General features: G+C 54.4%; 1 protein-coding gene across 6 annotated transcripts in view; it reads left to right on the plus strand.

Moving 5' to 3' along the window:
* Nucleotides 1–20,083, plus strand: part of PRKAR1B (protein kinase cAMP-dependent type I regulatory subunit beta) — an 85,101-nt gene that overhangs the window by 17,177 nt on the left and 47,841 nt on the right. For 5 of the 6 annotated variants that reach the window (XM_036933063.2, XM_057487494.1, XM_036933068.2 and 2 more), the window contains exons 3-4: nucleotides 8,891–9,061; nucleotides 11,892–11,983. In XM_036933063.2, coding sequence (XP_036788958.2) covers nucleotides 8,891–9,061; nucleotides 11,892–11,983 — 263 coding nt within the window. Of the gene's footprint in view, nucleotides 1–6,129; nucleotides 6,226–8,890; nucleotides 9,062–11,891; nucleotides 11,984–20,083 lie in introns of those variants that run through there. The other variant, XM_057487495.1, reaches the window with a different exon arrangement.

The raw sequence follows: 20,083 nt of genomic DNA on the forward strand, positions 1-20,083 counted from the left end.
AGGAAGCATGGGATTTTCAGCTGCACCACCCTGGTGGGTGCGACACCCGCGTACCCCAGTTGCATGAGGCTGTGTGATGACATGTGCCCCCAGTACAATGTCACATGGAGCTGTTTTGCTCCCTAAAAGCTGCGGTGCTCTGCCTGTGCATCCCTCCCTCCCCCAAACCCTTGGAACCTCTGACCTTCTATGGCTCCATAGCTTTGCCTTTTCCCAAAGGTCACAGAGTTGGAACCACACAGTATGGAGCTTCTTCCACTCAGTGGCGTGCACCTGAGGGGCCCCCATGTCTCTCCATGGCCTGATGGCTCACTTCCCTTTAATGCTGTGTAATATTCTGCTGGGTAAACCAGTTTTCCATCACCTGCTGAAGGCTATCTGGGCTGCTTCCAAGTTCTGGGAGTTATGAATAAGGCTGCTGCAGACACCCGTGGGCAGGCTTTGTGTGGACCTAACTGTTCATCTCATCTGAGCGAGCACCAGGTAGTGTGCTTGCTGGATTGTGTGCCAGCACCTCCCAACCCCTGGCTCATCACTAAGTTCAGTCTTTTTCTCATGATTGGGCCACACATAATGATCCTGGAAAGGCGTGTGCAAATCAGAATTTTAGAATCAAGTATGTGGGGGGACATGTTATTTAAAGGGATCCCAGGATGAGTTTAAATCTTTTTCAAAAGCCATATTCTTTGGTTATAATGCAATACAGCTACAAATCATTAATACAAGGATAACCAGAAAAGGGAAAAAGCCTCCCCATGTGTTTGGAAACCAATAGTGAGCTTTTGCTTAATTTTATTAGAGAGGAAGATTGTCATAGTAAAAGAAGATTGCCGTAGGAGAAAATTATGAAACAGGTGGGACTGAATGACACTAAAAGCATCACATTATCAGACCTCGGGGGTGCCACACAGCCAGTACTAAAGGGAAATTTATGGCTTTGTTAGAAGACAAGATTAGACATTAACGAGCTGCATGTTGGTTCCCTAGATCACTGAGCAGTTGTCATGAATGGGGTGGCTTAAGATAACGGGTGCCTCGCAGGCCTGAGGCCAGCCCCAGACAGGGCCTCAGCTGGTGGCTCCTCCTGGGGACTCTGGTGGGCATCCGCCCCCACCTCCCTCCAGGCTCTGGGTGGTGCCTGCAGACCTGGCCTGGTGGGCGCAGCATGTCTGCCGGATCCTGCCTCCTGGCTCACGGTGTGCTCTGTGCATGTGTCCAGTTCCCCTCTTACCATGAGGACGCCGGTCACTGGACCAGACCCACCCCACTCCAGGGTGGCCCATTTCCGAATGAAACTGCCTCTGAGGCTCTATTGGTCATGAATTTGAGGGGCCCATTCAAGTCAGTACAGTGTGCAACCCAAGTCAGGAAGAGAGTGAAAAATACCATGAAATAAAAATGGTAAAGGTAAACCAAAGGTTAACGAAGCAAATCGAAGGCCTCGTAGCAGACAGTTAACCAGTGCTGACTCTGAATAGTGAAGCGGAAAAGCATCAGGGAAGGCCAGCTGTGTAGAGGGTGGGCAGGAGCTGCAGGTAGAGGTCAGGGAGAGGGGTGATTCTCTGAGCAGGGTGCTCAGTTGGTGGCCAGGGGGACTCCACTGCCCACAGTGTCCCCTGGGTTCAGCTCTTCTCATCTGGAACCCGCTCAGAAGGCACCTCCTCCAGGAAGCCCTCCTTGACTCCTTCCCATGGATGTCTGGGAGCCTCCCCTTTCTGGCAGTGCCTTGTACCTGCGGTTGCCCTGTCATCTTTCATGACCTTCCAGCTGTCTTTTCTGTTAGATGGAACCCTCCTCTGTGACAGAACCATGCCTTTTTCTCTGCTATATTCTCTGAGTATACAGAAGGTGCTCAAAAAAATGCTTTCAGCTCTGTGTTTCTCTGCTCACCCTGTCTCTGAATGGTTGGGTGGCTTGGGACGTAGTCTTTACTCTCTCCAGTCCTCAGTTTCCTTGCCTCATAGATGGGCACCACTCACCTGGGCCTGCCTCCCACTGTGAAATGCTTCTGGCTTGGAGGCTGTGACCACCGACCCCTCCCCTGAAGACCTCAGGACCTTGAGTCCCACAGCCTCCCCTGGACCTAGGATTTCAGGTCAGCAAAGAGCAGGCCGCTGTGGTGCTGAGGACCCTCCTCCTGGGAGGAGGCCCTGGATGCACGGCCTTCCCAGTGCTCAGTGGACAGCCCCCCGGGAGTCGCACCCTGTGGAATGGCCTCTCCTGCTCTGGGTTGTGTGCGGCCCATGGGAAGAACAGTTTGCATGACTAACTGCTCCTGGCAGGTCCCCTACGATGGACAGGGGAGACAGGGCTGGGAAAACCGCCATGTGCGCTGGGCTGAGGCACATTAGCTTCTCCCTGGAAGGTCTCTTGAGATCCCACACCTCCCCATGGAGGGTTTCCTCCAGCCGGAAAATGGTCAGAAGATGGCCACCGGGGTCATTTACAGCCCAGGAGTTTTTGGCCCCAAGGGCAGCCTGGGGACAGGCCCTTGGGCTGAGTTTCATTCCAGGGCAGAGGCTGGCCTTGGGGCTTTCTGGAAGTGCTGTTTCACAGTTGCTGGGAAAAATCCTTTGGCCTGGGAAGCCTATCCTGACCCCATGCCCTGCACCATCCTGTGGCTCCAGACAATTCATCAGCATGCAAACAGGAGACAGGAAAGGGGCCTCCGAAAAGCAGGAGGTTTTCCTGGAATCCCGGGGGAGGGGAAGGGCTGCCATCCAGAAGAAGCACCATGTCCTCCCATGAGCCAGCATCCCTGGCCGCCCAGGCCCCACTTCCTCTTTGTGCCTCCCAAAATGGCTTTGTGGTTTGAATCGCATGTGTCCCACCTAACGTGGCCTCTTGCTGCAGGGTGGAAAATCATCCCGGGGCAGGCCATGCACGCAGGACCAAGAACACGCGGCTTCCTTGAAAGGCAGCTTCTAGTGGTTGTGCAGGAGAGCCGGCGCCCCAACACAACTGGGGAATGGCCTCTGGCTGGGTATTCCAGGCTGGGCACGTCTCCAGGCGGCACAGGTCTGTGGCCTTCAAAATGCCTCATTGGCCCATGAGCTGCTGACTCAGCAGCTTTATTTCATCCCGATTCCTCCGGCTGCACCTCTCGCAGGGCATGTCTGCACACCTGCCTGTCCTCTTGGGGCTGCGGGCCCCCCTGAGCCTCCCCACTGACACCAGCCGGGTCACACGGTGCCCCCGAAGCTGTGGCCACCTGGCCGACGTGTGCGGGTCAGTGTGCTCTCCTGCCTGCCTGCTGTGGCCCGGCAGTCACGACATGGTCGCTGTGAATGGCTAAGTGGTGGTTTGTAATGAACAGGATGCGGGCCTCCAGTTTGGCCGTTTGTTTGTTATTTTCAACAGTTAGTGTCACACCTTGAAATGCGAGTGGGTGGGTGACACGCGGTTGGCGGGGCTTCGGCAGCACGTTGTTTGGAGCAACATTGCGTGAACCCCCCCAGTGGGTTTGAGCAAAATGCTGTGGAGGTGGATGGAGGAAGGGGAGGCCATGGGAGGGCTTCCTTCTGGAGACAGCATTGAAATGGGCCTTCAGGCATACATAGGAGTTCACCAGGGATGCCACAGGGTTCTGGGCAGTATAGTGGAGCCCTCTTGCTTGGTGAGCTCCTCCGTCTCCAGGTTGCCATGCTTGTCTCTGGGGGATGGCTTTGTGGGAGCCCTCAGAGCTGAGCATCCAGACAGGATCCTGTGTCTCTGCCCCAGGCCTCTCTGGGTCATTCCCAAGTCTGGGTCTCACTGTTATCTTTAGTCAGTGTGTCCAAAACTGTATCAAAGACAAACCAACCACGGGACAGAGCAGGAAGAGGATGTGGAGAAATCGGAGCCCTTGTGCATTGCTGCTGGGGCTGTAAAGCAGAGTTTGGTGGTTCTTCAATGAGTTAATTGCCACATGACCCCACAGTTCTCCTAGGTATACACCCGAAGAATAGAGAACAGCCTTTACACACACCTGTACATGCATGTTCACGATCGACAGGAGATGGACATGACCCAAGGCCTGTTGGTGATGGGCGCACTGCTTAGTGTGGTCCCTGCACACGCTGGAATCAGGTGGCCTTCCCAAGAACCCAGCATGGATGCCAGCGCAGGGGAAAACCTCGGGGACATGATGCTGAGTGAGAAAAACTGGGCACAGAAGGACACAGTTATTCCATTCATGTGAAGTGCCCACAGCTGGCACCCACGGGCGGGTGTCCATCAGTGGGCGCTGGGGCTGGAGAGGCACGGGGGTGACGGCTAATGGGGATGGGTGGCTCTGGGGATGGGAACATCTTGGAAGTAGATGGTGGTGGTGGTTGTGTAATGCTATGAACTGGATTGCCACTTTTCAAGGGCTAATGGTTAAGTTCGCGTCCCCACAGTGGCTGGAACGAGCCCCTCTTGCGGCTGCCTCGCTGCAGAGTCCTGGTGCCCCGTGGCCACACAGGGTCATCATGGCCACTGCCCACCTGCTGCCTGTCTCTCCTGGGTGACCAGGAGGCTCGAGTCACTGAGATTAGGTCACACTGCAGATTCCAAAACCTGAGTTTCAAGATCCTGCCAACTCATTCATTCTTTTGCCATTGCTCTTTTGTGTAACAATGTCTGAAAGCAAAGGTCAGAGGCTTTCTCTTGAGACACAGTGGGTGCATCCAGTTGGCGTTTGTGGCGTACACAGCAACAGTCAATGATGTTTGTGAGGATTTCTTACCAGGTGCTATGGGTGAATGAGGCTTTTATGTAACCCTACAGAACATATAGCAGCCAGTCGCCACCCTCTCCCTCCCCGCAGTTTCCAGTGGGTAGGAATTTAAATGACTCCTGGCACCAGGGTGATGTTCGGCTATTCTCAGAGATCACGAGGTGGCTGTTGTCCTGGCAGTAAGTGGGCAGGTGTTTGCATGGAGTCCTGGAGTGCAGGTGGGGCTGGCGTTGGCAGGGTGGGCCTGCCTCTGGGCACGAGGACGCGGGCTCCTGGTTGGCTCAGTCAATGAGAGCTCCCCCAAGCCCTGGCGGGAGACATGGACATGCTACCACATGCTGCTGTGCCCTACCCGTGGCCATGGAGATGCTCGTGTGGGTCGTCTTGTAGACATGAGCCAACAGGTAACACTTGGACTGAGTTGTCCAGTCACCCTGGGGCTGTGGTGGTGATTTGGGCAGTGTGGTCTCAGGCCTCCAACCAGGAAAGGGCCTCTGTTTCAGCTGAGATTGGAGCCCATCAGAGGGTTCAGATCAGAGGTGGCCCGGTGGTCTGATGTGTTATGTGGCCAACACTATGCCTCCACTATTTTTAATTGCTTGATCACTTCCCTTCTAAAATCCTGCATTTTAAATAACACATTAACTCCTTAATTTACAATTTCACAGTCAGCTGTACGCTTCAGTCCCCACTTTGTAGGACAGAGATCTCCACGTGTCTGCCTCAGTGTTCCTCTCCAAAGCCCTGCTGCCCTTTTGTTATATGAACTTTTAATTTCTCACTGTCTACATCGATACCACTTATATTTTTTCAAAAATCACCATTTTGTCTTTTATGCCTTGTCTATAGGTTTATCCTAAAGACTGAAAATTTGAAAAACGCCTTTATGACAGCTGCCCACATGAATGACAGCTGCCCACATGAATGACAGCTTAGCTGGCCATGAGGGTGGGTGGGAAGTGAGTTTCCCTCCAAATGTGGGGCCCTTTGCTCCTACCGTCTGGTGCCAGGGCTTCTGTTGAGAAGTCTGGGCCACTCTGACCATCCGCCTGGCACCTGTGGCAGGTTCGGGTCACATTTAGAGTTCCCAGTGCTGTCTCCTTGCTCACTAGACCATTCTGTGTCATCCAGGAGACCGGGTTCCTCACTTTGGGGAAGTTTATTTACTCCTGTCATTATTTCTCTCTTGTTTTATCTTCTGGAGCTCCTGTTAATCAGGTTTTGAACCTTGTGGATGGTTTTGGTATCTTTTTTTTCCCCATGATTTCTCTTTACCATTTTTTTCCTCCTTTCTGGGATAGTTTCATGATTTAGATTACTGGTGTTCTTTGTTGTGTGTGTCACGTTACATTTAAAATGCAATTCATGCTTTATATGTAATAGAGATTGTATTTATAGTAATTAAGTGCAAACATATATGTATTAACTTTAGCAGGTTTCTTTTTGAAGGAAACTTCCACCATCTGAACACCCTACTCCCGCCCGGTGGGTGGAAAAGCTGCCAGACCTCTCCGAGCTCAGTGTAGGTGGGTTTTTCTGGGGCTCTCCTCTCTTTCCTGGGCTATTGTTTCCTCCAGGCCATTTTCTCCTTGTCTTTATCCTGGTCCCCAGTTTTGTGCCAAGCACCTCCCTCTGTGTCAAGTAGTATTTAAGAATCCTCTTGAGCCTGATTAGAATTAGAAACCCTGAAGGATGTAGAACAGAAGTTTCAACATTTGACTAGATGTTTGATATTAAGGAATGAACATGGTTTTTTTAGGTTGATAGAGGGTTTTCTGATTATGTTTCTTAAAAGTCATCTTTTAAAGATACATCCTGAAGTATTTTAAACGAAATTACATAATATCAGAGATTTGCTTCAACCTTTGTGTGTGTGTGCATGTGCGTGGACATGTACATGCATGTCAGATACATGTGCTATGCGTACATTATGTCTTACTGTGTGTAGGCATGTGGATGTGTGTATTATACATGTGTGTATCATGTATGTGTATTAGCATGTGATTATACATGTACATGTGCCGGTTATGCATCATATGTGTATGCCTTAGTGTGTGCGTGTGCATGGGTGGTGTGTATGCATTAGTGTGTGTGTACATGTGCCTACATGTAGGGTGGGTGGAGGTGAGGTGAAGGATGGTGGCTGTTCCGACGGTGTTTGAAGGTGGGTGGTGGTGTTTGGCAGCCATGATGTCACTCTCTCTAGTTTGCATGGATTTGAGAATTTCCACGGAAGGCAGGGAGAGGCAGCAGCAGGCAGCTGGCCCACGCGCCTGCCCGTGGGATGCCAGGCCCAGGGTCAGATTCTTGACTGACTTTGGTCGCCCTGCTCTGCCCTGTAGGGTCTCTTCTTGGCCCCAGGGGGCCCACTGCCCTCACACTCCAGGTGTGTCCCACTGTGAGGTTTCCCTGGAGTCCTTGCTGCCTGGACTCCTATGCTCACCTTCCAATCTCACTGGCGTGTTCGTGTCTCTCTGGAGGAAGGAGGGGGAGGTGGGCTGTCATCTGCTGTCTTTTCTTCTGGAAGTTCCTTGAAGATTCTTTCACACAACTGCATGAGATTGCACAGAACAACCCCAAATGGAGCACAGAGAGGTGATGTGATTTCCTCAGGGTCACACAGTCCCCTAGGAGGGTAGCGTGCCCAGCTCGGCACCCCACCCCTAGACGGTCGATCTCCCCAAACTGCCTGGTGCTCCACTGGTTCCTGTCTCTCTCTCCCCTCTCCCTGCTTTCTCTTCCCTTTTCCCTAAAGGGTACTGCACTGAGTGCAGGGCCCACAGCCCCCGCCTCACCACCCCCCTCTCTGGTCTTGAGCCTCACTGGGGGCTGGGGTGGGGTTTGGGCTTCAGGTTATGCAGATGCAGAGCCCCAGGCCTAGGAGGGGAGGGCACATGTGCAGAAGCGCCCTGGCTTCAGACCAGGGCCGAACTAAAATGCACATGCTGCCTGAAGGCCTTAACTTCACTGAAAACATCTAGTCTGTGGGCTGGACTAAGCACAGAAGTGGCAGAGCCACAGACGAGCTGTGCAGCGGTCGCCAGCCCACCAGTGTGGTAGCGGTGGGGCCCTCGTGCAGGTCCCAGCTCAGGTGGGGAGGCCTCCGACCACCCTCACCCCCAGGGCATGGCTGTGGCCGCTGTCTCTCAAAGTTGAGGCACATAGTATTGAACTTTTGATTGGCTCTATATTCTTTCCTCTTTTTAAAGTAATAAATACATTTTTATGGGGAAAAATCATAACACCTATGACAATGTTGAGGACATGATGGGCAGCTGGCATCTGCAGGACTATGAGTGACTGTTTTCTTTAGTTTTGGGGAGCAGTGGCTTCTTGGTTTTCTTTTTCTCACAGGTTCTTTGTGGAAAATCCGCCCTCCACCTCCATTTGAATTGCAAAGTCCCCTCTGGGGCCTTTTAAATCTTCTTTATAAAGTATAAGCCCTTAGCAGAATTGCCTCCAGAAGTCATATACACTGTAGTATGAATTAGGAGAGCTTCATGGAATCCGCAGGGTTCAGAGGATACCTGGGAAGCTTGAAATCAGAGGTTGAGTGGGAATAGGGTTCTTTGGAAAGTGAGGCAGCTCCCTGGGTGGCTGGGTGGCAGGAATCCTGTGAGGAGGATGCGGCAGAGCCTGCAGACTCAGCCTCCTCATTGCCTGTATTTTCTGGGTGAAATCAAGTGTAGCTGTCTGAAAGGTCTGTTTGCCTTTCATGCATACACCTGATGTTTTCTGCATGTCTCCGTGAGTTGGATGCTGGGTATGGGGAGGGGGTCAGAACCAGTGCATCTCCTGCCTGGTGGGGACCTCAGGCACTTGCCGGGGACTTGGGCCCCATGGGGTTGACCTCCCTACCTGGTACCTGGTGGTAGGAGGTGGACTTGGAGGCCCCTTGAAGTCCAGGGCCATAGGGGCCAGGCTCCCACTGCCCCGTGCCCGAGCTGGAGGCATGGGGTGCGGGCAAGGCTGGCCACCTGGCCTGGAGGGGCTGGCAGAGGGTGGCCCTACAAGGCCAGTGGGAGGAGAGTGAGGCGGGGTCAGTGGCTGGTAGCCTGTCCTGGGATGAGCCCCAGGTCCATGGCCTTCCTGGGGGCCTCATGGCCTTACCTGTGAACCACAGACTTGGGCGACTGCAGAGATGGCCATTTTTCTCACCTCTCCTGCTGTCCCTGTCCCCTCCTTTCCCAGGAAGAAAACAGACAGCTTCTGGCTCAGCAGAAGTCAGCCTCCCAGTCAGACTCGCACGATGAGGAAGTCTCACCCACCCCTCCGAACCCTGTGGTGAAAGCCCGCCACCGCCGAGGGGGCGTGAGCGCCGAGGTGTACACGGAGGAAGATGCCGTGTCCTATGTGAGGAAGGTGGGCCTGTTCCTGGTCCTCAGCCCGGGGTCCCTTCTGGTCAGAGGGTGCTGCCACCTTGGGCACGGGCCACCCTGAGGACCCAGGGTCCCTGCAGCCCCATGTGGTTCCGTGAGCCATGCAGGCTCAGGGGAGGGACGGGACCCCAGGCTGTGTGTGGGTGGGGGAGTGTGGGGCCCTTTGCTCCAGCCTCTGCAGGGCCCAGGGCCCTGTGGGAAATGCCCCCCGTGTCACTGCCACTGGGTCCCCACCCTCTGGACAGATGCTCAGCCCCAGCACCCACCTTGTCACGGTGCACACTGTCCCTGTGTACCCGGGCTGTGCGGGACCCACCTCCCTGTCCCTACCTCCCTCGGAGGCCTGACGTCCAGGAATTCCCACAAGTCAGGCTTTAAATCGCTATTAAATGGAAGACCGGTTGACATACCGTGTTAGGTCAGTCTTAGGCGCGCTCCGTGGTCCAGTTCATGCCTGTTGGGAGACACCTGGCAGTTGGAGCCATTGCTGCTGCTGTGAGGTCACCACAGTGCCGTTGGCTGTGTGCCCTGGGATGGCCTGGCGTCCTGGAGACTCACTCTGTAACTGGACGTTCCTGCCTCCTCATCCCTTCCCTCTCGCGCCCTCTCCCCCACCCCTTCCCTGCGGCAGCTATCAGCCTCCTGATCTCATGAGTCTGCTTCTGTTTTGTTTTTTGGATTCCGCATACAAGTGAAATGATATAATACTTGTCTTTCTTGAGACTGACTTCGGGCAGCATGATGCCCTTTAGGTCCATGCCTGTCACCACAGTGGCAGACCTCCTTCATTATGGCCGAGTAATATTCCACCATGTGTCCGTACATCTTCATCCATTCACCTATCCATGGGAGTTTTGCTTACTTCTGTATCTTGGCTGTTGTAAATAATGCTGCGATAATCATAGGGATGCCTATCTCACATTGGTGATTTTATTTTCTTCAGGTGGATTCCCAATTGTTGAATTACTAGATTATATGGTTCTACTGTCAGTTTTATTTTTATTTTTTGTATTTTTTGACCTTTTAAAAAGTTTTTGACATTTAAAAAAACTTTAAAAATTATGTCAAAATATGCATCATGTGAAATTTACCACCTGTATCAGTCAGCTCAGGCTGCTCTAGTGAAATCCCAGACAGGGTGGCTTAAACAGCAGACGTTCACTTCTCAGAGTCTGGAGGCTAGATGTCCCAGATGGAGGTGCAGGCAGGGGGGTCCCTGGTGAGACCTCCTCCCTGGCTTGCTGGGGTCTTCCTTGCAAGGGCACGGTTCCCATCCTGGGGCCCACCCTCATGACCTCAACTGTACCTGATTGCCACGCTGGGGGCTAGGTGTTGACGCATACTTCTGGGGTGGTTCAGGCCATAGCTGCACTCCCGGCTCTCCGTGCACCGAGTCCATTAAGCTCACACTGGAGAACTTTTTGTTCTGCAGAACTCAAGCTCTCCCCCCACTAAACAACCCCCTCCCCTCCCCAGTCCTTAGTACTTTTCTGATCAGAGAATAAAACCCAGTGCAGTGTTGTTTAAAATCTACCAGACACCTCACCTCTGTGATCTTCCTCCCCAAACTCAGAGCCACAGACAGACCCAAATTTGGGATGTTCTGCTCAGTAACTGACTAGCACAGACCTGTCAGGGCCATCCAAACAAGGGAGGTGTGAGTAGCTGTCACAGACCGGGAGTCAGGGGGCCCGAACAATACCAGATGACTGGGGCAGCACAGGCCATTTGGGTACCACTTGGGGTGTGCGGGGTTCCTGGGAGTGTGCCAGGCTGGTTCCTCAACTGGAATGTGTGTGCCAGCCTGGTGTGAGGTACCTAGAGTGGGCACAGAGGACCAGCACCATCCTGCAGCTCTAATATAAGTCTAAACTATTCTAAGATAAAAAACCTATTTTTTTCCTTTTTTTTTTTAAGATGAGAAAAAACCTATTTTTAAAGAAGTCTGTTAGAATTGGGGTGGCTTTTTAGGGGGCTTCAGCCCTGTCCCTCAGAGAGGGAGTTCTCTCTTTATATGGGCTCTGTTCTGCAAGCATAGGCCAGGGCCCCGATGTCGCCTCCCTCAGCCTAGGAGGTCTCTGGGCAGCGGAGCACAGAGTCGGGGTCACGTGATGGCCCCGATACCTTCCCACAGTGACTTTCATTCCAAGGGGGAAATCTTGGGGTGCTCCTGGTTGCTCAGTGGTTCATGGGACACATGCCAGTGGAAGGCTGGGTCATGCTGACAGGGGGCCAGAGAGCTACACGGCCTCCTTGCTCCTGGTTGTCTACAGGCAGGATGACAGCAGCGCTGGGTCCCTAGCCTCCCTTATAGGCTTCATGCCCATCCCACCTCCCTTCTCCACCGCCTCCCGAAAGGGCGAAGGTCAGCCTTGGGTGTGGCCCCAAGCATGAGTTAAGTTGTCTTTCTTTTTATTTTTAATTGTCAAATATTTAAACAAGTATTTATTACTTTAAAGAAAGCAAGTGAAATAGGGATTCAACAAAGATAGTCTGAGAAACTGGAGGTCTTTTCATATCTGCTAGAAGCCTCTGAAGCCCGCCAAGCCCGCCTCCAAGACCCCAGATCTTGGATGGTACTTGAGCCCCCTCTCTGGGTCCTTGTCTTTCTTCCTGAAACTGTGATGCACACACAGCACTTCAAGTTGTCTGTCTTTGCCACCACCTACTAAGCTGAGTGTCATACAGTTTGATTTTGAGCCGTGTCACATTTCCTGGGGCCCAGCAGGTGCCCAGAAAGACTAGCTCTTGTGGGCCCCATGCTCTGCCCCTGGGGAGCCCACGAGTCTGACTTTGCTTGGCTTCCCCTGCAGGTCATCCCCAAGGACTACAAGACCATGACAGCGCTGGCCAAGGCCATTTCCAAGAATGTGCTTTTCGCCCACCTCGATGACAATGAGAGGAGGTAGGAACCAGGCGGGGTGGGGCGATGGTCCTCCCGGGCCTCCCTGGCCCAGGGCATGCTTGCGCCAGCCTTGGGGAGCATGAGGCCTCTAGAAATGAGTGCTATGCGCACCTGGGCTGCTCCTCTCAGTACTGGGTCAGGGCCTGAAGTCCCCACACAACAGACTTGTCATAGAAAGACACTTGGGGCCTCCTTTGCCCAGGTTGTGGGCCTCATTTTCCAATTTTCCAGCATCTTCTACATGCAAGGATCCACCCTGTCTACATGAACTCACTGCCTTGTGGGAGACGGGGCTGGCACGCATGTCTGAAGCTGCTGCCTGCTTGAGGAGCTTGGTGTCTTGAGGAACAGTGATCAGGAGTGGCTGCGGGGGCTGGAGGTTCTTCCAGGGAGAGGCACTCTGAGAAGGTGCTCCCGTGCTGTGCCTGGGATTGTGAGAGCATAGATAATCGGAAAGATTGGAAAGTCCTAAGGCAAAGAATGAAAGGGTCCCCTCTCATCTGGCTCCCAGAGACAATCACTGGGACTGTTCTGGGGGCGAGCCTTGGGGGTTAATTATTGCATATATCCTAACTCTCTTGTCCTCAGTTGGAAGCACGTAAGAGGTGGAGAGCATCTGTTGGTAAAGACTGAATGGTTTGTAGCAGTGATTTCCACAGGGCTGCCTGCTGGGGCTTTCATACATTTCATTCCGGGCACCATGTGGCTCCCTGGGTGCTTGGCTCTCATGCGTGGCCTCACGGCCCAGGGGTTCTGGGCCTTTGGGGATCACGCTTCCCTTTGTGTTCGGTGCCCCCACCTTGCTGTGGCCACACGGAGACAGAGCACTTGGGGGTCCTGACGGGGGTGTCCGGAGGTTCCCCTGGGGGTACAGTGTGGGGCTCAGAGCTCCACCCACTCCTCGAAGTCCCAGTGCCCAGGAGCGCAGAGGTCGGCAGAGGGGCTGGTAGGCTGGGGGCCCCCACACTCACCCAGCCTGGCTCGCCCCTGCCTCAGCTGGAAGCTTCACGTCACTGTCACAGATGTGGCCTGGCCTCGCAGAGTGATTCTGGGGAGTTGTGTGGCAGACACACCCATCTGTCTCACCCTGAGTGTGCGTTTACACACACACCCCTAAAGGCAACACAGGCACGCCTCCCACCATGCTTTGTTTCAACTATGGCTAATGTGCACAGTGCAGTTTGCTATTTAACTCTTTCTGGGGCCCTGCCCGGGGACATTAAGCACATTCTCCGCTCCTCATTTCCAGACCCTTCTGCCACCCTGAATGGGAGCTTCACACCACACCAGTCCTGTCGCCTCGAGTCCACTTCTGTTCTGTGGGCTGCCTGTTCTGGGCTCAGAGATGGGGTCACGTGGCATGTGAGTGCACATGCCTGGCTCCTGCCTCACAGCATGCCCTTGAGGTCCATGTGTGTGGGGCGTGTCTGCACGTCCCTTTCAGGGGCCAGTGGTACTCCACGTGGATCTGCCAGTTAGTTTGTCCATCGGTTAATGGATGGACACTGGGGCTGCTTCCGCCTTCGGGTCCTCGTGGGCGTGGGCTCCAGGCTCTGGGTGGAAGCCTGGAGCAGAACCACAGGTCACTCAGTGACTCCATGTGTGACTTTGAGGGGCCACCAGCCCCAGCTTCTCGTCCGGCCCTTCCCTTCTGTGTGGAGCCCTGGCGCCCCTCCCAGGAGCCTCCTGGGTGCAGATGTGTTTAAGTCCCTACACATGCCCTTTTGGGGCCCCTCCTGGCTCCTAGGCACAGGCTGGTTCAGGAGACCTATAGTTTAGGGCCAGCCTGGCCCAAGTACAAGCTGGATCCAGGCCATCCCAGCTGTGTGCATACAGGAAGTACCCATGTGGGGTCCTGTGCCCTTGGCCCTAAGTTTCCAGAACCACATGGCTCCCTCTGCCTAGGATTTTTCTAGATTTGAGAGCCAGGTGGACAAGAGGTGGAGGAAGCAGATGGTTGGACTAAAAATTCCTCTCTGCAGGGCCAGCTTGGAAAGCTCTCACGGGGCGTGTGTGTCTGCCTCGGGCCTTTTGTTTTGCACATAGGAAAACTCACTTTCCATAGTGAAGCCCAGTGGGCTCCTATTTCTGGCCATGGCCTCTAAAGAAACAGGCTAATGGCTCAGGAAGCGGATTCCAGGGGGAGTGGGCCGGGGAGACATTGCCTCTTGACCCTTCACATGATGTCTCTCCTGTGTAGATCCAAACACTGCTTTTTCCAGTTTACTAGAAGCTAGGTTAGGCCTTTGTCTGGGCTCGGCTGTGGTTTGGCGAGCGTGGCATGATTCTTTCCAAGTTTGCAGGGCGTCTGGCGTGTCTTGACTCAGAGGCTGCCGGCTGCTCTCTCTGTGTCCCCGCATGGGTAGAGTGGAACAGCATACTCCACCTTTGCAAATAAATGCACACCTGTGTGCTTAATGACCCCACCTGTGAAATGCAGGGTTAGGGCAAACGTCCTTGTAGCCACAGGCTGTGGTCAGGGTGTACTGTGTCTTCCCTTCAGGCCACTTTCAGTTTGTGTGCAGATACTTAAGCTCAGGAAGAAAGTGTAAGCCCTTTCCTTTAAAAGGACATAGTTGTGGGGCAAGGCCACCAGCCCTCCGGATTGCAGGCTCTCTCTTCTAGGGCAGCAGCAGCGTTTGTAGTTGGCATTTCCCGAAGGCTTCCTTGGGCCTAGGCTGACCTCCCCTCTGTGAATAGAATGGGGTTGTCCCCGCCTGGGCCGCACTGCTGGTCAGAGTGGAGCCAGGCTTCCAACACGGGTCTCTGGGGCTCCCAAGCCTATGTTTAGGAGGAAGGAGGATGGGAGAGTGGGTAGCTCAGGCATTGCTATGAGAGGTGGGGTTCCAGTGTCCTGGGGGGTGCCAGGACTGCATGCGGCTTGCTGGGTCTTGGGAGTGAGAAAGGACCAGGGGACTTCAGGGTGCTGAGCTGGGGTGGCCTCACACACATACACACCACAGAATTTAACTTGCATTGTGTCACAAGTTATGTAATATCCTTTGGGCCTCAGTTTCCTCAAGTGTCAAATAAGGGAAATAAAACCTACTGTGAAGATGGAATGCAGTAATGTCCTTGGGTTTATCATACCCACCCTCACCGTCACCACCACCCCACATCACTGTCAGCGCCACCACCACCGTCACCTGTATTACCACCATCAATGTCCTCCTCACCACCACAGCCAGCGTGATCTTTCTGTTCCTTTGGCTCTGGGGAGGACAGGCCATCTTGGTGGGCCTTTCCCTGGGTGCTGCCCCTCTAGCACTGGCCCTGACTTCACATGGACCCCACAGCCCGGCCTCACTGCACTCACCCAGCGCTTCATCTGAGGAAGGAGCTAGGGTGGCTGATGTCACGTTCTGCTCCATCCCAGGCCCAGGTAGGTGAGCGGGCTCTGCTGGGCCTTGAGACATGGCAGGAAGGACTCAGGGAGCCCAGCTTGTCCCAGAGTACAGGGGGGATGTTGAGGCCCGGACACACACCCAGTGTCCCCAGCGAGGCTGGAGCAGGGTGTCTGTGTGCTCTGGGAAGGGCTGCCCCCTTCACAGTGAGTTATTCCTGTGAGGGTCCCAGGGGAGGTGGTGGGTACAGACTCCTGTTTGGTGCAGCTGCTATGAGCAAAGGCAGATCGTTCATCCTTCCTGGGGATGCTGGGGGCAGTTACTGTCTAGTCGGGGGCCCAAACAGCCTCAGAGGGTAGCTGGCAGGTGCTCCAGAGCCCTGGAATGTGCCGTGACTCCCAGCTTGGCCCCGGGGGTGCATCCCAGGCCTGGGGGAGGGATGTGGGAGCCCCTGGGTTCAGTCAGGTCCCTTCCTGTGTGCCTCTATTAGGGTGCCTGGAGACGGAGCATCGTCGTGCCCCTGGGAGCCAAGGAGTGTGATAATTGGGAGGCTCCGTATGTGTGGTGCAGCAGTCCCGGCTGCAGAGATGTGCTTTTGGTCTCAGCCAAGGCCTCATTACTGGAGCTGCCAGGCAGGGGAGGGCATCTCACCCTGGGGCATCTTCCTGGCAGCGGCTCCTGCTCCGCGCAGCGCTAATTAAAGTGGGCCTGCGGCTGGATTGCCGTGCCACGGCTGCGCAGCTGTCTCCTGTTATCTGCCGCTGGCTCTCTTCCTCCCTCCTGCATATCTTTGCAGTCTGTTCTTCCACAGATTGGCTCGGGTCCCCAGGTGATGGGAAAAACACACCCGTCTGCTGAATCACACCAGCCTGCGGGGATGGCTGAGCGGCTCCTGGCCGGCCGCTCCGGCCCCTTCTCCCCCTGCCTGCCTCTGCCTTTGGGACTTGCTGCTTCCCTTTCAGGCAACACTAGAAATAAAATGAGCGTTTTGGAAAATGCAGGGCCTCATCTGAGAAGATGCTTAATGGCTTGAACATGCAAAAAACTTGATTTTCATTTTGCACAAAGCCAGGCTCCCTCTGGGCAAAGGAGATCTTGTGGTTAGCAAACCATAGGCCACGTGAGCCCAGCAGGCTCTGGAGCCGATGTCAGTGGGAGGCCGAGGTCTGGGACGTGCTGTGAGCCAGCCCCTGGGCCCCGGGCCTCACACACAGTGTCTTGTTAGAACAGTGCAGGCTAGCACTGTTAATGATTGGGTAGAGGAGGCATGGAGGCACAGAGAGGTTAAGCAAGCTGCCCGAGGCCACCCGCGGGGTCTGTGAGAAGCTGGGACTGGGGCCCCGTAGGACAGGGCTACCGTGGCTAACCTGCCCCCGTCTCGACTGCACTGGCCAGGGCACTGATGTTCTGGGAAAGGCAGCAGCCTTTGGAAGAGAGGAGCGGTTCCTACGTGCCCAGAACTTTCTGGCTAATAGAAAGTCCTCTGGCTCTATAAGTAGAATTGTGGTGCTGCTCTGGTTCTCTGTGGGGTCTTTGAGAGGGTGGCTAGGGCTGGTGTCACCTGGGCCCACAGGGCATAATTACAGTGCGGCCCCTCTGATCACAGGGTTTGGGGGGAGAGCTGGGGGCCCCCTTACCATCTGGTGGCCTGCCTGGGGTTTGGGGGTGTGCAGTACCAGGATGCTGCAGACCCCACCATATGCCACCTTCTTACAGTCACAGTTTCCCTGATTATGTCACCTGCAGGCTCCTCTGGACGGTGATCCGAGATGCCTCCAGTACCTGCCATACAGGTGGGGACACTGAGGTCCAGAGGCTGGGGGTGGCCCAGCTGCCCTATTGCTCATGGGCAGGAAGTGGGGCCATTTCTTCAGAGGGTCTGACGCACGCTGTGCACGGTGCCCCCTGGTGGTGTGCTGACCCACTGCCCCCCTCCCGATAGTGACACAGCTCCAGGAGGGAGCTGCCCTGGCTTTCAGACCCGGTGGGGCCACCTGGGTCCTGGCTTGGCTCCTCTCTTGAGCTGTGGCCTCTGAAGATAGGCGAGTTGCCTGCCCACTGGAGGGTGAGGGATTCACCAGCCAGCTGGGGGTCGGGGAGGCTGCAGGAGGAGGTGGGGGACAGGTAGGTGGCCCTGGAGGATTTTGACCACTCAGACTTGTCCCCCTGTGGGGACTCCTCGGAGCCATCCAACGTCTCATCAGAAATGTGGGTAAATCCCCCCATTTGTCAGGTGGGGAAACTGAGGCTCAGAGAGGACAGGTGACTGGCCCAAGGTCACACAGGACCCTCTAAGAGGAAGTCCTGCTGAATGAGAAAGCTGGGCACATGTGGTGTAATGTCAGCTAATCCTGCGCTTTACTTCAGAGCCAGGCACTCAGCCGAGAGCTCTGGTTCTCTCCTGGCCTTAACTGCCCCCTGTGAGTGTGAGTGATGAGGCCACCCCACGTTCCAGGTTTGGGCTGTGGTCACTTGCCCCAGCCCCACAGCTGGGCTGGTGAACCCCATTGAATTGTGCTGCTCAGGACCCCAAGCACAGCCTCCCCTCCTGTCCTCCTCAAGAGCCCTTCCCAGTGGGACCAATATTCAAAGAGTGAACGGTGCTTCCTTGGGACGTGGTTGTCCCACTGGCGTCTGTTGGATGCTGTGGGGTCACCGGGGTGGAAGAGACCCACTCACACTGCCGTGCAGCAGCCCCTCCACTGTCTCCAGGCCTGTACATCCACCACACGGACCCTCTGTCCCCACTGAGCATCCCTCCACCCTCCAGGCCCTGGCCCCCACCGCCCACCGTCTGTCCCTGTGGATGTGACTCCCCAGGGGCCTCCTGTGAGTGGATCACAGTGTGTGTCCTCCTGTGGCTGGCTTGTCTCCCCTCCCTCGGCACAGCATCCTCTGGGCACATTCCCCCTGGGGCAGGTGCCATTTTACTTCCTTTTTAGGCTGAATTATTAACTCATGGACTCCATTTTATTTATCTGCTCATCGTTGATAGACAGGCTTTCATTTTTATGTTGGGAGGCGAATCCATCCTTTCTATATGGCCTCTAGCATTCCCGTGAAGGCCTTCCATACGCAAGACAATAAATAGATGCTCTCGTGATCTTTTCTGGAACCTTCCCTTTTTTTCTTTCTTTCAGTGATTAAAACCTTGATTCATCAGGAATTTTATTTTGGCTTAAGGGCTTGTTTTTTCCAAACAGCCAGTCATGCAAACAGTACTCACTAAATTGAACACTCTCTGCCTACTGATCTGAGCTGCTTCCCTGAAATCCAAGTCTCCATGTGTTTGGGCTCTGCTTCAGGGTTCTGCTGATCTCTGAACACTCTGTCAGTGGGGAGCTGGGAGGTGCGGCCAGGAGTGTGTTTCTGGAAGGTCTCTCAAGAAGAACATAGGCCCAGGACTCAGCAGGTGCTGGGGGGCCCTGAGGATGTGGGGGGCATCCAGGGAGGTGTAGTCAGGCTTCTGGTACAGGGCCACTGGGATGGCGGAGGGGAGCCCAGTGTGGGGGTTCTGGCTGGGCATGTTGGGGGGTGTGTGTGCACATGTGTGTGTATGTGTGAGTGTGTGTGTGTGGTTCTTAGACCAGAGAACTTTTTGCACCTGATGTCATGATTCTTTTGGTGATTTTTGGTGATTGCTTGTTAGGTAAAAATGACTGCAAGATACCATTTTAGAGAAATCTTTTGTCGTGGAAAATCTCAGACTATACCAGGAGAGCACTGTGTAGCAGGCCGTCCAGCTTCCATGACACCAGCTCATGTTCTGTGTGGCTCCATCTCTCTTCCCATCCATGCCCCCCAACCCTGGATTATTTGACGCAAACTCCCAAAGTCAGATATCTCACCTGTAAACATTTCAGTGTAAGGCTCTAGTTTTAACCCGGTTTCTTACCCTCATGATCACACCACCTTGGATACGTTCTCTGGGAGTGTGGGTCTCATTCTTGAGGTTGGCGTGGAGCAGCTCTGGGCTTCTGAAGGGGATGTGCGCTCCCTTCTGCTGGTCGGTGGCCTTGCAAGGCCGGCCTGTCCTGGTGTCTCGGGTGGGCATTAGCACCGCACTGTGAGCTGGTCGAGATGGTCAAAAGCAAGGACCCTCCTGATCCTGGATGGAGAGGATTTTTCTGGTTCTGCATGTTGCTGCTGAGATGAGCCTTCCCTGTGCTGACCTTGCGGGTGACAGCTGGTCCGGCTTGTCCTTCAGGAAGAGCAACAGTTGCTAAGTGTCGGGCAAACAAAGATGTGCTTTGACTCCAGAAACAGCTGTAGGGAGGACACGCCACCTCCTTCCAGCTGCTAAAACCGACATTTCAGACCCTGAAACAGACACTTCAGCCCTTTGGCACCACTGGGTGCTTCCTCTCCCCTTGTTCCTGTGCCCTGTAACTTATTTTTTTATGCTAAGAAAATGCTTTCTTGCCTCTTGGCTGTAGACACCAAGTCCAGTTTCCATGCAGTGTCTTCATTCGTGTGTGGTGCAGGCCTGTCGTCTCAGTGATAAAAGCACCTGTGAGGTAGGGTCATCGGTACCTCCAGGGCCCAGAGGAGGGAAACTGAGGCTGGAGAGACACCTGGGCATGCTCTCACCTGCCCAGAGATCTGTCCTCGACTCTGAACCATAAACGGCACTAGGAGGTGTGCACTATGATGGAACCGACACCCATCCATGAAGTTGGTGGGCGTTTGGTGAGGGTCTCCCCTACAGGGTTGCTGTAGGGGGCTAGAGGGGCCGCATGAAAGATATGAGCAAGAT

This window comes from Manis pentadactyla, chromosome 10 (assembly GCF_030020395.1).
Source record: "Manis pentadactyla isolate mManPen7 chromosome 10, mManPen7.hap1, whole genome shotgun sequence".
Lineage (NCBI taxonomy): Eukaryota > Metazoa > Chordata > Mammalia > Pholidota > Manidae > Manis > Manis pentadactyla.